This window comes from Cetorhinus maximus, chromosome 20, assembly GCF_964194155.1.
Source record: "Cetorhinus maximus chromosome 20, sCetMax3.hap1.1, whole genome shotgun sequence".
Classification (NCBI taxonomy): Eukaryota; Metazoa; Chordata; class Chondrichthyes; order Lamniformes; family Cetorhinidae; genus Cetorhinus; species Cetorhinus maximus.
The window spans coordinates 61,179,716-61,203,518 of record NC_135898.1 but is presented as its reverse complement, the minus strand read 5'-3'; the positions used below and the strand labels follow the sequence as shown (position 1 = coordinate 61,203,518).

General features: G+C 44.4%; 1 protein-coding gene across 2 annotated transcripts in view; it reads left to right on the top strand.

Moving 5' to 3' along the window:
- Positions 1-23,803, top strand: part of LOC144694429 (uncharacterized) — a 312,335-nt gene that overhangs the window by 18,866 nt on the left and 269,666 nt on the right. For both annotated transcript variants that reach the window (XM_078564824.1, XM_078564825.1), the window contains exons 2-4: positions 7,091-7,226; positions 8,841-8,941; positions 22,520-22,668. In XM_078564824.1, the coding sequence (XP_078420950.1) occupies positions 7,099-7,226; positions 8,841-8,941; positions 22,520-22,668 (378 nt within the window). In that variant the 5' untranslated portion in view covers positions 7,091-7,098. The remainder of the gene's footprint in view (positions 1-7,090; positions 7,227-8,840; positions 8,942-22,519; positions 22,669-23,803) is intronic.

The window sequence follows — 23,803 nt, the reverse complement described above, 5'->3', positions numbered from 1 at the left end:
GCTGAGGACTTATCAATATTCTTTACAAAAGCCTGGAGAGAAAAAATATATTTTTAATTGACAATTAAAACTGACTTTATTAATTGTTCGGTCCCCCTACCGCATTAGTTTATTGATCCCATTAATTGATTAATTCACAGATACCCTGCAGATGCATTAGTTTATTTGCCAATGTGTCTGCTGCTTGATGAAATTATGATTAACAAGTGCTGTAGCCTAGTGGTTGCCAAATTGAATTAGCTAGAAACCTCATAGCCTGCCATTCCTCAGTTCCTCATTTCCATCAACAAGGGGATAATGTGAAATGTAAAAGTATGTGTCCGGAGTAGCCCTTGTTAGTCACCTGCCATGAATTTTCCCCCTGCAACATCCAGAAAGGTTGACAAATATTTAGGTACAATTTTGAGCTTTTTTAATACCTAAGAATTTTTGACTGTACGACCTCCTTTTCCATGGATAATCCTTTTTAAAATTGCATTTGATATCCGAAGCATTCATCAGTTGTGCTTCCTGTGCTTGTACCAATGTATGCAAAATGTGTGTTCAATTAATGAGCTGCCTTTACAAACTCGGGCAAGATCAGAACTCTTTGTGGTCCTGTTGCAAAATGGTTTAGTCACAATGCAGGCTGGAGCGCATAATTGCCACCACCATCACCATTTACAGTGCAGTGTTGTCAAAACCATAAAATGTGAAAAGCATTGCGATTAAATTGTGTTCTGCTCTGTGATATAATACCTTTATTGAGCAAGATGAGATTGAAGATAGAGTACAGGTAAAATACCAGGTTTGTAAACCTACATGGCGATCAATAATGTTTTTATAACACATCTAGTTCAATGTTTTAGTCCAGTAAGTAATTTAGGTTTTAATTTTAGGTTTTGTTGATTTAGGAGCATTTACTTTTGTCTTCGTTTTTTTGGGGATAATGTCATCAAACCCATCCTTGTGTTGCCAATGCAAGTTTATATGTTCTGTTGTACTGTGTCTCTCAACATCCTGTAAGCCTATTGAAGGCCAATTCAGAAATCGGAGCGCCTCAACTTAAACTGGGCTCTAGTTCGCGACAGGAGAGTTTTAATATCAGTTCAAAACTCATCTGTAAAAATGAAGTCCAGGGTATTTTAAACTCTTAATCCATATATGAATACCGTTGTCCAAATTTCCATTCATTTGAGATGGACGATCATCAAAAGCGGTGCCAAGTTGCACAACCAGAAGCAGGTAAATCCATGGGATCAGTTGCTGAGCAGTCCTGCGAAGCAGTCCACAATCAGCTATTGCATCTGAGGCAATCTCAGATTTCCTTGTGAGCTCAGAGGATCACTAACCTGGCAAAAATATAAAATAAAAATTAATCTTTCAGGCCTCTTCTGGCCCCAGTATGGTTGCTCACTGAGTAGGTCTGTTGAGAAAGTAACTCCCTCTTTCCGCTTGAACCTACTACTAAAAACTGCAGTCTGGTTATGTTTATGTCATTAGGACCTCATGTGCATTTGCTGGAGAAGACTGCTGGCTTTGGGGGACTGACCACCCATGTGTTTCCGTTGGGTGGGTGAAATTAAAGTCATCTCACTGGTAGTGTTCCCTCTAAACTACATGGATATTTGGTTGTGCAGTAATTCAGAATGTACCATGTAGGAAACAGAAAGGCCATGCACAAATGTTACCTTTAAGATGCGTGCATGTGCAGCCGTGTGGCAATCATGAAGGGGCCACGCAGCGCTACAAGCAGGCTGTGCACAGCAAACAGAAATTCAAGGGAACATTGCTCATAGTCCTGCATGTATTTCCATTTTCCAGATTGGCCTCCATCATGTCACGAGGAGATCAATGGCACTGCACGATATAGAAATTTTCAGCTTTCAAAACTATGAACTTCATTTTTTTAATAAATGAATCACAGACCTCAGATGTGATAGCTCTGAACCATTTTCATCATGGTAAAAGAATTCTGAAACTGTGAACTGCCAGCATTTATACAAGCTTAACGAGGGCTCTCTGAGTACCAGAGGAAAACTGGATATGTATGCGGCTATATTATGGTAGCCAATAGATTCATGTTTGATAGTGTAATCAATTGTAAGGGAGTCCTGTGTCTCTGCCTGCAACTGCCAGTCTTCCAACCTTGGTCCACTACATGTTCTAGCCTCCTTTTGCTCTGCCATCTGTAACAAGATGTCAGCCATGTTATTATCCTTGGCCAGACCCCAGGTCATGGGGGGAGATCTGGGTTAGGGACCAATAATGTTTTGTTTAAAGTAGATAAAGTTTGAGATTCAAGATGCTTACTAAATGAATAAAGCCACAAGATTCCACGGGTTTTGAACAAACAAAAATAAATTTTACTATACAAGTTCCGAAAGATAAATCATTTTACAATATTTATCTTATACTCTAACATTCAGGTACGTGAATTAACAGGTGAACTGTGGTCGAACACAGCACTCTACATAATGTATGACAAATGCGACCAAAACAAATTCCGTCCAGTCGTTTGTCACATTGTGAGCTAACCAATCTCACTGAAACTTCATCTTTCTCACGAGGGTTTCCAATCTCCACATTTGAAGATCTCACCTTGGAATTCTCTCCAAAAGTTTGTCCCACTCAGACAGCTTCAACAATGATGTACCTCACAGGGTTTCAATCTCTCCTTGTGAGATTTTTTTCCCCTGGATCTTCGAGTACACACAAGCTTCACCTTCCAAGCACAATTTCAGATCTTCAGCCTTGTCAGGCAGAATACCACTGCTCCAAAGGGGTACCTTTGCCCCATTGGCCCGCAGCACAGAGACACCAACCTTTGGCTGCCTTCTTGCATCTTCAGTGCTCCTTTCATGCCCACTTCACTTAACGTCTGCTCCCTGCAGCTCTTTTTTTAAAATTTGAAGCCCGTTTCTCTGCCCCTTTCTTTCAACTTAACTTAATGAAACCTATGTCAGTCCCCTGTCTTTAATCCTTTACCTGGAACTTCCTTTTGGAACCTCCCCCTGGTTTGGGACTTCGCCCTGCGCCCCACCTCCCATGTCCTGTTCCCTGGGGAACCTACTTGATAATAGTGCTCTGTCACAGGTCATCTGACCTGCATTTTCATGCTGTTCTTTATCTTTTCTTCTGTGCAGGCGCACAGAACTGATCCTCGGCCTGGAGAATGTAAAAAGGTAGTACTGCGTATTTGTAGCCAGTTCCTGGCCAACACAAGTGCGAAAGGTTCGAAGGGCATCGGGATTCAGAATTCCTGACCTCTGACCTAAAGAAGATGAGTTTGGGGGGGGGAATTGTCCCAGATTTGCACTAAGTGCGTTAGTGGGCAATGGCGGCTTTTCACGCCGTATCGTCCCAAACCCGCCACCTTAATGATGCATTCCCAGGAAACACGCTGTTTCGATGGCAGGCGGGCTCTCGGTCGCCCGCCACACCATCGCCTCACTGCTTCATCACACCGGTACCATATTTAAAGTCCAGCCACACGCACACCTCTCAGTGCTTCCAGTCCACAACTGCTGCATGGAAGACGTGGCCCCGAAAGGCAAGGAGACTGCAGCTTCCAGGTTTAGTGACACGTCCCTCGAGCGCCTTTTGAACACTGTGGAGGCCCGCAGTGAAGACACCTACCCACACTCTAGCTGCAGGATGTGCAGCTGCATCACCAATCCAGTGTGGGAGGTGGCGGCAACAGTAGTCAGTGCCAATGCCCTGCAAAAGGGACAGCCACCCAGTGCCATTACAGTATGAATGATCTTATCCATTCCGCCACGGTAACTCACTCTCCTCATCACTCTCAATGCACGTACTCCCAAACCCTTCACACATCCACAGGGATCTCACACCTCAAGGGACAACACCAGTAACTCTCACACACACCCTCACATCTCCATCAGGATTATATCCTCTCGAGCTCGAGTCCTCATCCCATCCATGGCTCAGCTCACTGCACAAACATCCCTTGCAGTGCCATGTGTCCTGCTCACACTCTCTTCATCTGTTTCCATGGAAGAGAAGCCTGCTTGCATCAGCAGGGAGCGGCCACAGACTGGGGATGGAGTCGCCCACGTTAGGCCCCTCACTCACTTTGAGGAGGGTGCCATTGCACTGACTGGTGAGGACGTGGGCCCTGCCTGCAGCAACAGTGAGGTTGGCGGCGAACACCCAACTGAGGGTCCTGCACCACATCACCCTCCCTCAATTCAACTGTGAGTGTTCTCTCTTCTGCTTTTGACTCTTGGCTCTGCTGCCATACACTAATTATCTCTACTTCAGTTCACAGGGATCTGCCAAGTGACCGACACCTTCAGCCAGCCAGTCCCTCAGCTCCATCTGTGTCCTTGACCCCAGCCAAGAGGACACCTCCTCCATTGAAGAGCTGGAAATAAGCAGCCTGGAAAACCCATCACAGCACTTACCTACACCCTCCACCAACGCAGAGATACACACCTAGGTAGGACCTAGATCTAGCGCAGGCTTGGGTTCACAATCTCATGGTCACCGCATGGATATGTGTCCGCAGCAGGAGGAGGCAGGTTCAGCCGAGTTCCCTAGCACTCGGAGAACTGCTGGGGAAGTGGCATCTGTGAGGTCCAAGCCAGATGACTAATGTCTGGATTCGGCCTTCCGACTCATCGTGGAGAGTCAGCAGAAAGCAAGGGAACATCATGCAGAGCTGTTGGAAGCCCTCAATAGAGTGGCCCGTGAGTTGGAGGAGTGCGTCCCCCTGCTCACTGATGAAGTGGTGCCCACATGTGCGAGTATGGAGGTCTCATGAGGAGGATGGGGGATGCCATGGAAACCCTGATCCAGCAGAAGATGGAGAGGCACGCAGACCTGCATTTCATCACAGGAACCATGGATGAGTTCCTGCAGTGGCAACACCAGAGGGAAACAGTGCACCTCGACATCACTCCAGGTGCACATTGAGTCAGGCAGGTGCCCTTGAGCACCCGAAGGGGAGGAGGAGTGGCAACTGGACACCCCGGGGTCATCCACTCAGAAATCTCAGAGGCTGTCCACTCCCTCTGAGTCCCCTTTGCCTGTTAGCTTCTCAACCTCATCCTTTGTCACTGCAGAGGGAGCAGCTGGCCCACGAGGGAGAAGTCTGTGTGTGTGGCAGGGCCTTTCGGAAACTCATGCAAGCATTCTTCCATGCACGTGGATCCTTCCCATATCACACTCATCTCAATGTCCTGAGCATTTTCAATTTTGTCTGCTGGGGATTGCTTTCAGTTGTCCATCTGAACTGACCTGCATCTCTGCCCACCACTGATCACACTCCCGTGCAGCACTGATCTCACTCACCACAACTCTCCTTTCACTTTCGATTTGGACAGCATGGCGCTAATTTGGTTTTATTGTCCTTTATCCTCCCCCAATCACGCATTTCCTTTCCCCCTTACAGTTGACCTCCCTGGCATCACCTTTCATCACCCCACCCCGTGACCTACCAGCCACAACTCTTTTTTTTTTCTTTGTGGATGTCCTGGTGAATGTGCACATTCCCTTTCTTCCCAAAATTCCCACCCCCATCCACATTAACCTCCCCAATCTCCTCCTTCCCACCCCCAGGGTCCGTGTCTCCCTCTGAGTCCCCACCAACCACCCTCGCCATTCTTCTACTGCTACCGTCAAACCCTCGCCCTCCCACCCCACCGCCCTCTATCATTCTCACCATTCCCTCGTACCACGCCCACCCACAGTTAGCTCCCCAGGAGGCAGAAATGGAGCCATTTAGATCCCTCCCTTGTACATTAACTTGGACATCCCCCCCCCCCCACCTACCTGGAACCCCTTGCTGGACCCCTTTCCCCTCGGAACCCCTTCTCCCACCGCCCCCACCCCCAACCCAGCACTCCCCTCTGCTTAGTCCCTCCCCCTTCCTGACTCCCTCAGACACCCTTACTTCTTCCTCTCTCCTGACTCCTTTCTCCAGCCTTATCTCTTCCTCCTGCCTCACTTCTTCCTCCAGCCTTACTCCTTCCCCCTTCCTGACTCCCTCAGACACCCTTACTTCTTCCTGCAGCTTTACTCCTTTCCCTTTTCGCGACTTCTTCCTCCCTCCACCCTTACTCCCTCCTCTCTCCACACTCCTTCCTCCCCCTGGACTCCCTCCCCTCTCTGCACTCCTGCATCCCCTGGACTCCCCTCTCCTCACTCCTTCTTCCTTCCGAACTCCTTCCCTTACACCTTCCACCCCCCGCCTCCCCAGTTGCTGCCATCTTCCCCCATTATGCCCTCATCCCCTCCCCCACAACCTTCATTTCCCCCTCCCAACTTCACCCCCATCCAACACCTCTTCCTCTCCCAGTCGATCCTAGATCTTCCTCTCCCACCCCTCGAGCATCATCTGTTATGAGCATCAGCAGAGCTATGCCTGTGAGAATCCACACAGCATGCATGGAGGTACCTCCAGGATCCCGTTGCTATCGGGCTGCAACATCCCCTGCTCCTCGGGTGTCCGCAGTGTGATCAAAGCCCTGGCGTTAAGTCCTGATTTCTGTACATCACACTTGTCAAGACGTGTTCTGCACCAGTGTGTTTTCCCATTGCTGTCGAGTTTTGGGGGGGAAATGAGTCCGGTGGGCTGGCTGGCCTTGTGATGATATGCTGAAGTATTACAGTGTCCGACGGTGGGGAGCATGGCCTGGCATTGACAGGCTGAGTGGACAATTGTAAACTGGTTTCACAACGTCGTGAAACCAACTTTTGGCCTTCTCACCATATTATCCGCTCACGCCACTGAACACGCTCAATGCCGTCGGGCACAGACTATTTCACCTTAGGTTTCATCACAGCTACCTCTGAAACTCTGCTTTCTAAACTGATTTGTCCTTTCACATCACTCCCCAATTTTAAAAATCTCTTAAAACCCTACCACTTCAAGGATGCCTTCAGCCACCCACCCTAGTCCCCTTCCTGCTCCTGCACAGATAGGATATTGCTCCACAAGTATGAAATACCATAGTACCTTTCCTGATGTTAAATATGTCATATTGCTGGCAGAATATGAAGATATGTTGTAGTCAACTCTTGCTGACAACAAACAGTAAAAAGAATAAAGTTAATAGAACTATTTATAATTTTATTTTGTTACCAGGTTCATGTATGAAGATGTTGAAGTTTGAAAGCCGATTGGTCCAGGTTCAACAAGCATGTGGCCCAACTGAATTTCCTGAAAATGAAGAAAAACTTTTTGAACTGCAAGCTTTTCAGAAATTTCTTTTAAAACTAAGGTGAGGTCCATTGTTAGTATAATTTGTTACATTATTTTTAAGTTGCCAATATAAGCTCAATATTGGTCTAAAATAATGAAGTCTAATTACTTTGTGAATAAGTTTAAAGCAGTTTTTCTGCCAATAAGTGCACATAGGAAAAAATGTACAATATAAGCACTTCATGAATCATGCCAAAATAGATAAGAATGATGTTGAAAGAGGTTTAGGAGTTTTAGTGAACTTAACATACCCAATTACAGTAAAGTAGTGCAAATGGAACAATGAACCATATAGCTGAAACATCAGAGTTTACGCTTCGCTGAATTAAATTTCATCTGCCATTTTACTTTTATTCTGTACGTGCTAAAGCTGTAAAGCACATGCTATAGAAATATTACAAACTCTACACAAATGCTTAATACTGCTTAGACAGTTAACTGAATAACTTCTGCTAGTTTTATTCAGAGTTACTACATCCATTTATTCCAATTGCAAGCTGGGAAGAAACAAAATGAATGAGGGATCCTGAGGGTATGGCCAGGGTAAATAGTGAGAAATTTTTCTCACTCGAGAGCATCAAGCACTAGAGGGCACAGATTCAAAATAATTGACAAAACATGTAAAAGTAATGTGTGGAAAAAATTTTTCGCCCAGAGGGTGGTTGGAGCCTGGAACAAACTTCCTGAGAGGATGGTGGAGGCAGGTTTGATCAACCTATTCAAAAGGGAATTGGATTGCTATCTGAAAAGAGAGAATGTGCAGGTTACGAGATAAGGCAAGGGAGTGGGACGAGGTAGAATGCTCTTTCAGAGAGCCAGTGCAGATTAGATGGGCCGAATGGCCTCCTGCACTGTAAAGATCCTGTGATCTCGTCATATTGTGCACAGTTACCATTGTCAATTGAGCAGATGCAGTATCTTCTAAGTCTCCAAGAGGTGTGTGAAGGAATAATTTTGCCTCCTTATCCATGAAGAAATCTGTGGAGTCTATTCAAAGCTCCCTGTATGGCATGTCTAGGATCAAAAATTTATTCTGTGGAGTTGGTAATGTGACGATCATTTTGTTAAAACCAGTTGCTAGTTAAACAGGTGATGGACACATCAACAGGTAATTATCCCAACTGAATAGAATAAAAAGGTTCAGCTGGGACACTTTGATGGAAGCTACTAGCACTGAGGAGTTGTCTAGGAAACAAACCAGCTTTAACCAAGAGACCAGCCTGAATTAATTCTTCCACCACAACCTCTTATTGTGAGTAACAGGGTTACCCAACAGAAGTGCGTCCTACTGCTCCATGCACGTACAGCTAAATATGATGTGTTTCACGCTGCCTATATTGTGATTATTAATAATAATTAAGAAGATAAAATAGAAAACACCCTAATCATTTCAATCTGTCATCTAGGACATGTGTCATGACTCAATCCAACCAATTATTTATCCTTTCCATATTTGTTGAATCAGGAATTAATCAAGATCGCTTCTGAATATTTCAACTGAGCCAGCATCCACTTCATTCTCTTCTACAAGTCAATAATCCCAATAATGAAGATATAATTCCTTAAAATAAGCTTAAAGAAATGAATGGGAATACATTTTCACAAAACTAATATTTTCTATATATCTTTAAAGATTGCGAGGTGGATTGGCAAAAGAAGCAATTTTTTGTAACCTGCGAGTCCCAGACCAGTTTCAGAAATCGAAAGAGGAAATCAGTGTTGTTGTTCTCACGGGTATGTATCTTATTTTCAAACTAAAACAAAGTTTTTTTCATGGTTCCTTTAAAGGACTCATCACTACAATGTTTGGCTTGTGCGTGCATGCAAACAGTAAGCGATGCTGATATCAGTTGTAACTAGTCTCCGATATAAACTGAATTTAACTTACATGACCACTGGAAAATAACAAATGTCAGACCATAATAACATCAGGAAAATCACATTATTATTATTATTGAATTAGGCAAATCTCAAGCTGTGGATGAAGTTTAAGCAAGCATAGAGTGCTTTGGGACAGTCCAAGAAATTATAGGTAAAGGCACCACTTAAAGTTTATATAGTTACAAAAGTATCAAAGAGCCCTCAGGCATTCTAATTGTTTATTGTTCTAGTTACCCAGTCCCCAACCTGTTAGTTGTTACCCATAACCTTACCTCCCTCCTTTCACAAATGCTTAATTCTTCAAACTGTGTATATTGACTTTTTGAAGGACTGCAAGGTATTATGATGTCATTGAAATGGATAGAGAAACAGTTGTAAAAATCAGAGCGGCTGATAATAAAATGCCAACTGCCCATCTGTTTCTGGTCTACAGCATGCCCAGGACATTCACCATGCCCCAAATGCATGCATAACTTGTATGCTAGACTCATAAGTAACCTGACTTTAATTTAAAATGGGAATGGGTGCTGAAAGGGAGGCTGCAATTTGCCACATGCCCAGAAATTCCTATATCTCTGCCTGTAGCCAATGCTCCTCTCCATCCCATGAACAGAAACTGCTAGGGGCATAACAGGCAGCTAGAAATGTTTTACTCTTGGCTGACATCCAATAATGTGGCCCTGGCACACCCGGTGCATTATGACAGATTTACCCAGTGTTAGTAAATGATGTAAATTGTAGTATAATGGAATATGTTAGACTAAGCCCAATCAAGGGTTAACCGTAACAGCCTGTGATGTCATGGAAAGAAGCGACATACACTTGTGATCTGAGACTTTCTAGGAGAGTAAGCCTAGTCAGAAGCTAGTGTAAGAAGGTGTTCCCATAACAGTAAATATGTTACAATAAAGTTAGAGCATTTCACAGCCAGCTGTCTTTGAGAATCTATTGAAACTACTCCAACCCAACAACACAATAATATATGGTGACTGTGGTAAAAAGATGGCTTTAGAAAAATCTCTAACTCTACCAATGCACTTTGAGATAATCGCAGATCTCAATCAAGCTGAAGCATGGCCTAAGTAGTATAGGATCACTCGATTCTGCACCACGTTGTTTCCAAAAGGCATTTGATACAGTGCCACACAACAGACTTGTGTGAAAAGTTATAGCTCATGGAATAAAGGGGACAGTAGCAACGTGGATTTAAAATTGGCTAAGTAACAGGAAACAGAGTAACGGTTAATGGATATTTCTTGAGATGGAGGAACGTTTGTAGTGGAGTTTCCCAGGGGTTGGTATTAGGACTCTTGCTTTTCCTGAAATATATTATGATCTATACCCTGATTTGGAGGGAACAATTTCACAATTAGCGGAAAATACTTAACTTGGAAGCATTGTAAACTGTGAGGAGGACAGTGTAGAAAGTCAAAAGATCATAGACAAGTTGGGGAATGGCAGATAGGTGGCAGATAAACTTCAATGCAGAGAAATGTGAAGTGATACATGTTGTTAAGAGGAGCATGGAAAGACAGCATAAAATAAAGGGTACAACTCTAAAGATGGTGCAGGAGCAGAGGGACACACAAACATATGGGGCAGGGTTTTTAGGTCAGTGGGCAGGCGCGATCAGTGGGCTCATGAGCAGCCGGGGATTGGACAGCCGCCTGCAATCGGCCCCCGACCGCGATTTCACGCTGACTGGCCAATTAAAATACAAAGGTTGCCTGGCCAAATTTGTCCACCCACCAACTGTAATGTTGGACGGGCAGCAAAAAAATTCCAGTTAATTGCACCGTTAATGGGCTTAATAGCCCTCTTAACTTTTGGTGGGCACGTGTTATGATCCACCAGTTGCTAAAGCTGAGTTATTTAACAATCCAAAGGGAAACTTTAAACAACTGTCATAACCTATATTTTAAGTAATATGTTTGAAATGCAATTCTAAATTCAGCAATCAGACCACCAGTTCTCAAGAGGTTTTATATTAAACTAAATGAAACATTTTATTAAGTTACAACACATTAAACACATATACATGGCTACAAATTACTACTATTATAACTTTTAACAAATCCCTAAACTAATCTCCATTAAGGCAACAGCACCCCTAGACTTAACCAGACACCAGGCAAAGCATTTTCACTTTACAAATTCTAAATGAGGTTCCTCTCACTTTGGTTCCTGTGGAGACAGTTGTAGGCTTACAGCTGCTTTGATCTTACATTGCTTCTGCCCTGCACACACGAAAACTGCTATCGGTTGTATCCAGCACATCTCATTGAATGTGAATTCTCATTGTATTACTAGCCTCTTTGAACTCCACCTCTTCAAACAATAAAACCCCTTTCATAGTACCATTGTATTAGTAATATAAACATATTGCTTGGTCTCTGCTAGCTAGGTGCCAGATTTCACCCCATTTCTTGAATGCTCTATTAAAAAAATACAAATGCACTCTACCTCTCTTAGATCTCAAAACTAGTACACATCAAAGCACCCAGACTACCTGGCTTTAATCCAATTAAGACACACCCACAGACTAAACCTCTATTTTAAAAGAAAAATATTTTCCAATAATATTATATACATTAATAACTTCATGACAGTGCGCTTCCAGGTTTAGCATGCGCCTGCTGTCCGACATTATCACACGCTATTTTACGCTCGAGTGGGTCAGGCATGCGCCTGCCCACTCAGTGAAAAATTCTGGCCATGATGCAGGAGTAAGCCACTTGACCCTTCGATTTTGCTCCGCCATTCAATAAGATCATAGCTGACCTGACTGTAACCCCAACTCCACATTCTCGCTTACCACCGATATCCTTTCACACCCATGCTTATCAAGAACCTATCTACCTCTGCCTTAAAAATATTCAAAGACTCTGCTTCCACCGACTTGTAAGGAAGAGAGTTCCAAAGACTCACAACTCTCTGAGAGAAAAAATTCCTCCTCATCTCTGCCCTAAATGGGCGACTCCTTATTTTTAAACAGTGGTTCCTAGTACTGGATTCTCCCACAAGAGGGAACATCCTCTTCACATCCACACCATCAAGATCCTTCAGGATCTTATGTGTTTCAATCAAGTCACCTCTAGACTCCAGCAGATGCAAGCCTAGCCTGTCCAATCTTTCCTCATCAGACAACCTGCCCATTCCAGTTATTAGTTCAGTAAACCTTCTCTGAACTGCTTCCAACGCTTTAACATCCTTCCTTAAATAAGGAGGCACTGCTGTACACAGTACTCCTGATGTGCTCTCACCAACGCCCTGTATAACTAAACCATAACCTCCCTACTTTTGTATTCAATTCCCCTTGCAGTAAATGATAACATTCTATTAGCTTTCGTATTTATCTGCTGTACTAGCTCTTTGCGATTCATGCACTAGGACCCCTAGATTCCTCTGCATCTCAGAACTCTGCAATCTCTCACCATTTAGATAATAGGCTTTTTTATTTTTCCTGCCAAAATGGGCAATTTCACACTTTCTCACATCATACTCCATTCGACAGGCCATTCACTTAACCTACTATCCAACTATCCTACTTATCTTTGTATCATCAGCAAATTTAGCAATTATACCTTTGGTCCCTTCATCTAAGTCATTTTATATAAATTCTAAAAAGTCAAGGCCCCAGCACTGACCTCTGTGGCACACCACTCGTTACATCTTGCCAACCAGAAAATGACCCATTTATGCCTACCCTCTCTTTCCTGTTGACTAGCCAATCTTCTATGCCAATATGTTGCCCCCTTCACCGTGAGCTTTTATCTTCGCAACAACCTTTGATGTGATACCTTATCAGATGCCTTCTGGAAATGTAAATACAGCACATCCACTGGTTGGTTCCCCTTTATCCACAGAATATATTACCTCACCAAAGAACTCCAATAAATTGGTTACACATGATTTCCCTTTCATAAAAACATGTTGACTCTGCCTGATTACCCTGATTTTTTCCAAATGCCCTGCTATTATGTTTTTAATCATACCTATGACAGATGTTAAGCTAACTGGCCTGTAGTTTCCTGCTTTCTGTCTTCCTCCCTTTTTGAATAAAGGAGTTATATTCGCTATTTTCCAATCTAATGGAACCTTCCCCGAATCTAGGGAATTTTGGAAAATTAAAACCAACACATCAACTATCTCACTAGCCACTTCTTTTAAGACCCTAGGATGAAGTTCATCAGGACCTGGGGACTTGTCAGTCTGCAGTTCTAACAATTTTCTCAGTACCATTTTCCTGGTGATTGTAATTTTCCCGAGTTCCTTCCTCCCTTCCAATTTCTGATTTACAGCTATTTTTAGGATGTTACTTGTATCCTCTTTAGTGATGACAGATGCAAAATACCAGTTCAATTCATCCTTATTTTCCATTATTAATTCCCCAGACTCACTTTTGATAGGAACAATGCTCACTTTCTTAACTCTTTTTTAAATATCTATAGAAAACCTTACTACCTGTCTTTATATTTCTAGTTAGCTTTCTCTCAAACTCTAATTTTTCCTTCCTAATCAATCTTTTGGTCATTCTTTGCTATTTTATATAATCAGTCCAATCTTTTGACCTGTCACCCACCTTTGTACAATTATATGCTTTTTCTTTAAGTTTGATGCTGTCTTTTCTTTTAGTTAACCATGGATGATAGGTCCTCCTCTTGGAATTTTTCATTCTCGTTGGAATGTATCTATTCTGTATGTTCTGAAAAAGCCTCATAAATGTCCGTCACTGCATCTCTATTGACTTATCCCTTAACCTAATTTGTCAGTTCACTATTTAGCTAGCTGTGCTTTCATGCCTTCATAATGGCCCTTATTTAAGTTTAAAATACTAGTCTTGGACCCACTTTTCTCGCCCTCAAACTGAATGTAAACTTCATTATATAATCGTGGCTACCAAGGGGTGCCTTCACTTTCAGGCCATTAATTAATCCTATCTAGTTGCACAATACCAAGTCTAGTATAGCTTGCTCTCTGGTTGGTGCCAGAATGTGCTGTTCTAAGAAACTATCCTGAAAACATTCTATGAATTCCTCATCTAAGTTACCTTTGACCATCTGATTTCCCTAGTCTACGTGCAGATTAAAATCCCTCATCATTATTTTGGTACCTTTCTGACAAGCTCCCATTATTTCTTCCTTGATACCCCATCCTACTGTATGGTTACTATTAGGAGGCCTGCACACCACTCCCGCAACTGACTTCTTGCCTTTATCATTTCTCATTTCTACTCAAACTGTTTCCCTGGTTTCCTGAACTTAGGTCATCTCTCTCTAATGTGCTAATACCATCATTAATTAACAGAAGCAGCCCTCCACCTTTTTCCTAGTTTCCTGCCCTTCCTAAATGTCATATACTCTTCAATATTCATGTCCCAATCTATGTCATCCTGCAGCCATGTCTCTGTAATAGCTATCAAATCGTACTTATTCATTTCTATTTGCGCTCTCAGTCCATCTGTTTTGTTTCGAATGCCAAGTGCATTCAGATACAGTGCCTTTAGTTTTGTCTTTTTATTATTTTTGTAACCTCTAGCTTTAGCTGCTGTTTTACTCTTAGATTCATACCCCCTGTACTCTCTGTCCCTTCCTGTCATGGTCTGTTTATCATTTCCTACATTAATACCTTTCTTACTTGTCTTTTCTGTACTCTTTGGTTTACCACATCTTCTCAAATTTGATCCCTTGCCCCCACTATATAGTTTAAAACCCTCTCTACTTCCCTAGCTATGCAGCTCCCTGGAACGCTGGTCCCAGCACGGTTCAGGTGTAGACCATCCCAATGGTACAGCCCCTATTTTCCACAGTGCTGGTGCCTATGTCCCACAAACCGGAACCCACTTCTCCCACACTTGTCTTTGAGCCACGTATTCATCTCTCTAATTTTGTGTGCCCTATGCCAATTTGCACGTGGCTCAGGTTATTACCTTTGAGGTTCTGTTTCTTAATTTAGTGCCTAGCTTCTCATACTCTCTCTGCAGGACCTCTTTCCTAGATCTACCTAATGTTGTTGGTACTTACATGGGCCACGACAACTGGATCCTCCCCCTCCCCCTCTCACATGGTGACATGTCTGAATTTAATATTACAACCAAAGAAACTGAATGAAACAAAATGACAAAGGTTTTAAAAATCACACCAACTCATAAAGATCTCATTGCAGGCCAACACAAAAGCATCAGTGATAAACCCATGGTGTGCCTAAGGTGCCTTATGTTACGTTTTCGGGCGCTATGTATTGGTGCTGCCCCCTCACTGGGAGTGGCATCTGAGACAGCCTGCTGACTCTGCTGTCCTGTTGGCTTCGATGACCTTGGCAGTCATCCTCTGGCCTGTGGAGCCTGTGCTGGCCCCACCTAGGAGGGAGCTGCCAGTTCCACAGCTGGCATCTCCCCAGTCGCCACAGCCTCACCGGTCACTGGCAGAGGGACGGAGGAGCTGTCACCCTCATTCGGAACGCCATGAGAGGAGCCTGCAGCGACAACAGGTAGCTGCTGTGCCGACGTGAGGTCGCTTCAGACCTCCCTGCTCACCGTAGATGGATGGGCACCAAGCTGGGAAACTTGGTGCCCAGACCATCTCCCACATTGGCAATGACCAACTAAGGTCAATGCTGATGTGAGGGCTTGCTGCTCCGAGCGCACCCCCGGGAAGCCCTGATGGGTCTCCTGGAGGAGCCTCTCCACAAGAGTTGCCACTCTCTCCATGGAGGACGCATGGCGCTTGGCCATGAGTCTCATTGCTTCGGTGATAGCCCTCGTAGACTCCCCCACCACGGACACCAAGCCAAGCATAGCCTCGTGTTTCCACCAGATGCTCCCGCACACCCCGCCACATTTCCTGCGCTTGCTGCGTCGCAGACGACTCCAGAGGCCCATCATCAGGCAACGATTGAGCATGTGCCTGGTCCCCTGCAGTCCCCCAACTGCTGGCGACATGGGCACTCTCTGTCTCTGCCAGCTCCTCCAGCGACTGTGAAGTGCCCTCACTGCTGTGCCCCGGGACACTAGCCGATGTTCTAATTCCCACCGAGATGCTTGTATCTGCGCTGGTGCCTGCCTGGCAGAGATGGTGTGATGCTGGTGAGACTTCAAGACCCTCAGGTATGAGAGGGGGCCTCTGCTGCTCCTCCTCCCGGTCCTGCTTTGCTGATGCTGAAAGGAAGAACAAGGACATTGGATCAGTTAATGCGGAGACAATGGTAATGTGCATCCCTGTCCGCCGGATCGTTGTGCGCTCATCCTTCCATAAGCAATAGTCAAGCCATGTTGCAAACTTCAATCACTGAACATTCAGCACTGCCATGGCTGTTGGGAGAACAATGGTTACCTCACTGCTGGGCAAACATACCTGCCAGTGGCACCCCAGCCTCACCGACACTGGTGGACCTGGGCATCTCCCCAAATCTATGACCTCCTGCTTGAAGCAGCTGAGAGTCGTCAACTGTGCCGGGCCGCTGCCAGTCCTCACCCGCTCAGCGGCATTATGTGCATTCTTTTCCTGAAAAGGAGAGAAGAGCATTGATTAGTGCTATTTGTACTTGGACTCTCTTCACAGACGGCCCACCCCAACCAGAGTGAGGCATTTCAGGGCCCAGGTGTCTCCTCACCCTGCTGCTGCCAAACACACACACAAAGATGCTAGGCCTGCCCACCACCCCTCCTCGCCCACCCCAAGTGCCTTATTCACTTTACACACCTCACGGTCTAACCTTCCATAGCAAGGAGGCGCAAGCATGTGGAGTGCAGAGGAGAGCAGATCGATTGGTGCCAACGCTGCCTTGAAGCTCCCCTCCCAGCATGTCATCATCCTGACATTGACATGTCCTGGAGTTCAAGCACTGCGCCTAGGTGCAGCTCCTCCAGGTTGTCCCCAAAACAGTAACGTGGGTCTCAAGTGTACCACAAGCTGCGGGTGCTGAACCCATCTCTTCACCACCCTCTCAGGGTGACCTCGGCATGGGCAATATCTGCTGGCCCACCCAGCGAAGGACACATGCCGTCAATGATTCAATGCAGTCACTACACTCAGACTTTGGGAGGGGGGGCACCGGGGGAAAAGCCTACCTGTTGGGTTAAGTGACCAATGTCAACATGGTACTCACCCTTCCTGAGTGCAACAGGTCATTGAAGCGCTTCCAACACTGGATCCAGGTGTGCCGCATCGCGCCGGGGGAGCTCACCACCTCTGCCACCTCCTCCCAGGCACATTTGGTTTTGTGGAGTGGCCTCCTCCTCCTGTCCTGGGGTACGAGGACCTCGCATCGTGCTGCCACCTCCTTGAGGAGGGCAGCAAGCCAATCATCCGAGAAACGAGGGGCACAGTGCCTCCCTGCCCTACCCTCCTGCCTGGCCTGCTCACCAGCAACGCTCTGGGGAGCCCATCCACTGGCCATGATTCGCAGCCTTTGAAAGGCTACAGCAACTTTTAAAAACAGGCCACTGGGTCGCCATTGGACCTGGTGGTCATTCCAGTCCCGCCTTAATTGGCCTGCTCGCGTAAAATGGCGGTGTGGACCTGATCGCGGGTGGCGATTGGGTCCGTACCCGCCCGCGCCCGCTCCCACTCCACACCCCAGCCAGCCAGTAAATTCTGCCCTCTGCTTCGTGTCAGCTGGCCAATCTTCTATCCATGCCAGTATGTTACCCCCTATGCCGTGTGCTTTTATTTTCTACAATAACCTTTGATGTGGCACTTTATCAAATGCCTTCTGGAAATCTAAGTACACGAGAAATCCACCAGTTCCCCTTTATCCACAACACGTGACTCTTTCAAAAAACTCCAATAAATTGGTTAAGTATGATTTCCCTTTTACAAAACCATGTTGACTCTGCCTGATTGCCTTGAATTTTTCTAAGTGCCCTACTATAACATCTTTAATAATAGCTTCTAATATTTTCCCTATGACAGATGTTAGCCTAACTGGCCTATAGTTTCCTGTTTTCTGCCTCCCTCCCTTTTTGAATAAAGGAGTTATATTTGCTTTTTTCTAATCTAATGGAACCTTCCCAAATCTTGGGAATTTTGGAAAATTAAAACCAATGCATCAACTATCTCAGAAGCCACTTCTTTCAAGACCTGAGGGTGACATCCATCCAGACCTGGGGATTTGTCAGCCCACAGCCCCAACTATTTGCTCAATAGCGCTTCCCTGGTGATTGTAATTTTCCCGAGTTCCTCCCTTCATTTCCTGATTTACGGCTATTTCCGGGATTTTACTTGTGTCCTCTATAGTGAAATCTGAAGCGAATACCTGTTTAATTCATCCGCCATCTCCCTACTTTCAATTATCAATTCCCCGGATGCACTCTCTATAGGACCAACGCTCACTTTGTTAACTCTTTTCGTATTTAAATATCTATAGAAACTCTTACTATCCGTCTTTATATTACTAGCTAGCTTTCACTTATACTCTAATTTTTCCCTCCTTTTTAATCTTTTTGTCATTCTTTGCTGTTCTTTATATTCTTTCCAATCTTCTGACCTGTCACCCATCTTTATGTAATTATATACTTTTTCTTTAAGTTTGATACTGTCTTTAACTTTTTTAGCTAACCACAGATGTTGGGCCCTCCCCTTGGAATTTTTCTTTCTCATTGGAATGTATATATTCTGTGTATTCTGAAATATCCCTTTAAATGTCTGCCACTGAACATATATTGACATATCCCTTAACCTCATTTGCCAGTTCACTTTAGCTAGCTCTGCTTTCATGCCCTTGTATTTGCCTTTATTCAAGTTTAAAATACTAGTCTTGAACACACTCGTTTCTCCCTCAAAATGAATGTAAAATTCAATCATATTATGATCACTGTTACCTAGGGGTGCCTTCACTAGGAGGTTATCAATTAATCCTATCTCATTGCTCAATACCAGGTCTAGTCTCACCTGCTGTCTAGTTGGCTCCAGAACGTGCTGTTCTAAGAAACTATCCCAAAAACATTCCATAAACTCCTCATCTATGCAATCTTTGCCTATCTGATTTTTCCAGTCTATATGTAGATTAAAATCCCCCATGATTATTGCTGTACCTTTTCTGGCAAGCTCCCATTATCTCTTCTTTTATGCTCTGTCCTACTATGTAGTTATAATTAGGGGGCCTGTACACCACTCCCACAAGTGACTTCTTGCCTTTATCATTCCTCATCTCAACCCAAACCGCTTCTACATCCTGGTTTCCTGAAGTTAAGTCATCCCTCTCTAATGTTCAAATGCTACATGCGTTTAGATACAGAGCCTTTAGTTTTGCCCTTTTATTATTTTTGTAGCATCTAGCCTTATCTGGTGATTTATTCTTAGATTTGTACTCTCTGTCTCTTCCTGTCACAGCCTGTTTATCATTTCCCAATTTAATACCTACCTTTTTTGCCTTGTCTCTACTCTTTGGTTTACCACATCTTCCCAAATTTGACCCCTTGCCCCCACTAATCAGTTTAAACCCTCTCTACTTCGTTAGTTAAGGCAGCTTGTGAGGACACCAACCATAGCACAGTTCAGGTGTAGGCTGTCCCAACGGTACCGATCCCAATTTCTCCGATACTGATCCCAGTGCCCCACAAACCAGAACCCACTTCTCGCACACCAGTCTTTGAGCCACGCATTCATTTCTCTAAATATATTTTCCCTCTGCCAGTTTGCACATGGCTCAGGTAATAGTCCAGAAATTATTACCTTTGAGGTTCTGCTTCTTAATTTGATGTGTAGCTCCTCATACTGACTATGCAGAACCTCCTTCCTCATCCTGCCTATGTTGTTGGCACCTACGTGGACCATGACCACTGGATCTCTCCCCTCACTCCCACTGCAGGTTCCTCTCCAGTCCTGAGCAGATGTCCCAAACCCTGGCACCAGGCAGGCAACAAAGCCGTCCGCACTCTCGCTCCTTACTACAGAGAACAGTGTCAATCCTCCTTACTATATTGTCCCCTAATACCACTACATTCCTTTTTGCTCCCCCTACTTGGATGGCTTCCTGTACCACAGTGCCATAGTCAGTTTGCTGATCCACCCTGCAGCCCTCACTCTCATCCAAACAAGCTGAGAGAACCTCAAACCTTTTGGACAATTGCAGAGGCTCACACTCCTGCACTCCTGTCCTCTGGGTCCCTTTAGCTGCTTCACTTGCAGTCACACCCTCCTGTCCCTGGCCACTGACCAAATCAGAAGATCCTATCCTTGGTGGTATGACTGCCTGCTGGTATAAAGCATCCAGGTAACTTTCCCCCTCCCTGATGTGTCGCAGAGTCTGCAGCTCAGCCTCCAGCTCAATGACACTGAGCCGACGTTCCTCAAGCCACAAACACTTACTGCAGACATGTTTGCCCTGGATCACAGTGTTATCCAGGAGTTCCCACATGCTACAGCCATGACACATCAACAGTCCTGCCATCCTTTAATGTGTTTTAAATAACTACTTAATTATATTAATCATTTATTTATGTTGCTTTCTTATATTTTTTATTAACTTTACCACCAAATTATGTACTATTTTAAACCTTAGGGATAGAATAGAACTAAACCACTTACCAGATACTCCTCAAACAACTAGTTCCTTTTCCTGTAGTAGAGCAAGAACTAATTTCCATGTAGTGAGAAAGATAGAACGAGGAAACGTGCAACTCCTTCCCCCACTTCACCGAACTCCCCTCTCACCAAATTCCAAGCCTTCACTCAGTTAGGCATCTGCACACCTTTTGCCCTGTAACTATAACAGTCTGTGAACAGTGTAACTATTCCAGTCATGGAATGAAGTGACATACACTCATGTGATCTGAGACTTTAGGAGATTAAGCCTGGTCAACAGCTAATGTAAGAGGATGTTCTTGTACCTGTAAGCATGTTACAAAAAAAGTTAAAATGAGTTGCAGCCAACAGCGTTTATGATAAATGTGCCCAAAGTGTTTGTAAATTATGTAAATGAAATTACCTTGTGTTATTGCATGAGATCAGCTCTTTCATGTGCAGGCACTTAGGACTCCTTAACAATGCAGGGATCAGTGGCACTGCATGGTCACTAAATTATTGGCCCTTTGCTATGCCTGCATTGAACTTCTTTATATAGCTGAAGAAAAAATTCATGACAAGCCATTTCCCATTGAACTACATTTTCTGGAAGAATTAATAGCAACGAAGAATGATTGTTGTGCACGGCTAACTTTGTATATTCTTTACTGAGGAACATTCGGATTGTAGAAATTGAGATGAGTGTACCAAACTGTTAATTATATTCCTGCACTATAATTATTTATGAGGTTTTGGGGGAGGGGGAACTAGAGAAATAATTTTATTTCTTCACCAGATTGAATCTGATCTTGTTCCATGGAATGGAACTGGTACTACTCTGCATTTAATTGGATTCCTGCTACATCCGTTAATAAATCAAAAATGTATTGATCTCATAGTTATTTTAAGTGTTTGTTCGACTGAGGCAATCTGAAAAAAACAAGTTTCTTAATTCATCAGTGTTTGAATAAAAAAATGAATTAAATGTTTCTATTGCGATGAAAGGTTAACAACTGAAACGTTGGCTGTTTATTCCTGGCCCCAGGGTGGGGGGGGTTAAGAAATTTGGAGGCAGTGGGGGCTAAAAATAGGGGAGGAGAGCTACATTGGGTCAGCCCCCAATGCATTCTCACTGCCAGGGATGTTTTCTGTTGGTAGGCCAGCATGCGGATTGAGTACTCACTGAATGGAGGCAGGGAGCCAATTGAAGCAATTAAGGTGCCACAATTAGGGGCAATATTCCAGTGGCGCAGGGCCCTACCCATCACCTGCCCAAAGCCACCAGATAAATGGAGCCCAGGGAGTGTGCTATTGGAGCTGGAGGATCCATTTATCAAAGAGGCAGCTGATAGCAGGAAAGGCCACCCCCTGCGACCCCCAACAAACAATCCAGAAGGGTATCTCCATTAATCTAAGAGGTCTGTTCGCTTGGATCTTCAATTTTATTTGAAACTTACCCTCTTGATCTCCTTTCTGTGTCAGCAACACCCACCTCTCCCGCTAGGTTTGTTGACGCTCGAGAGCTGCATCAGGGGCCTGCCCGTCATCCTTAATTTTATAGCTAGTTCAAAGACCCTTAGGAATATCACTGTGCTGGCTTCACTGTCGGCAAGTTCAGGCTCAGGACCCCATTTGGCCCCAACACTGGGGTCCCAAAGCCCATGGGAAAATCCTGGCCGCTAACTCTGTTTCTTGCTTCACAGATGCAACCTGACCGGAGTATTTTCTGTTTTTGTTTCCGATTTCCAGCATCCACAGTAATTTGCTTTTGTATTTTTTTTATTGTTTCTGTTTTCATTTATCTCTGATTTGGTTCGAATCTTTGTTACACTTTATGTTTATTGCTGTAATCATCACAGTTCAGTGAATAGCCCAGTATTCAGCCTGGTTGTAAACAAATTTGTTGACATAGCTGATTGTATTTTAGGAAAAGGAGTATTCTGTTTGGATCTGAGGAACTGGAAGGGCAAAATATCTCCCCAGGACAACTGCTGGCTGCTGCAGATGCCAGAGAGTACAGAATTGATTAAGAATACTTTGATTAAACAAGTTGCTGATCCCGTTCAGAGAATTAAGGTAAGATTTAAATAGTGCCAGCATGTAAAAGCTGCCATATGTGTACAATGTCATATTCATGTTTTACCCTTACATCAAATTCTATTAAGCCATTCTTATACTGTGCATGATGCCAGTGCCTGATGTGCATATATCTTTCAGTTAATGGCATCACCAAAGGTAAAGCTACCAGATTTGTCAAGGCCAGTTGCACTGATGGTCTGATAAAGTTCAGTGATTACAGAGGGTGGATCTGATACTGGGGGAGTCTGAAATTGGATTAGAACCCAGATCCTCCAGGTGTGTCTCTGTGCAAAAAGCTCTGTAAATTCCAGTGGGTTGGCAGGGAGTGGGGGGGCGGGGGTGGTGGTCCTTTGGCTGGTATGGGACTGGAAGGGAAAAGTGGGAGATGGAGAGGTTTAGAGATGGCGACCTATAGTATAGGGTTGAAGTTATTGAAGGCTCTATATGGTGTAGTGGGAGAAAAGAAAGATGAGCAAAGGACTGAATTTAGAACGGTATGCTGAGGAAGAATTATAAGGCTACAGGAATTTTCAGAGAATGGGACAAGGATAGGTTTATAGACAGGTACAAAGATTTTAAACTTAGCATCTTGGAGAATGATGGTAATAGACATGTGGGACAATAGTGGTAGTGTTAACAGAATCATTCACATGGAAGCATTTTCTAAAAGGTCACAGTAAAATTACAATGTTTGATAAACTGGAATCATGACGAAAAGATAATGGGTGGAATTTTCTGTGCCCACTGGGGGCGGGCGTGATAGGTGGCATGAGCGGACAACATGGCACAATCGGTTTCACGACAGCAGTAAGGCAGGTCGCGATCATCCGCTTAACCTGCCAACAGCGGGCCACGTTTCCTGCTATCGGTCGTCGGGAAGCTCATTGTAACTCATCAGCATCAGCATATTATTATAAGGCCATCCCACCAGGCTCTTGCACCCCCGCTGGATCGTCTGTCCACATCGGTGGGAAAGCACGGTGACATGTTCACGACAGCACAGAGGCCGACGTGCACTTTGGGTGAACTGGAGTGACAAGAACACTGCTCATCAGAACAAGGAGCCATAGGCAGGGAGACATCCTTGGGAGTTTATTGACAATAGTGAACAGTATGTGCAAGTGATTAATAT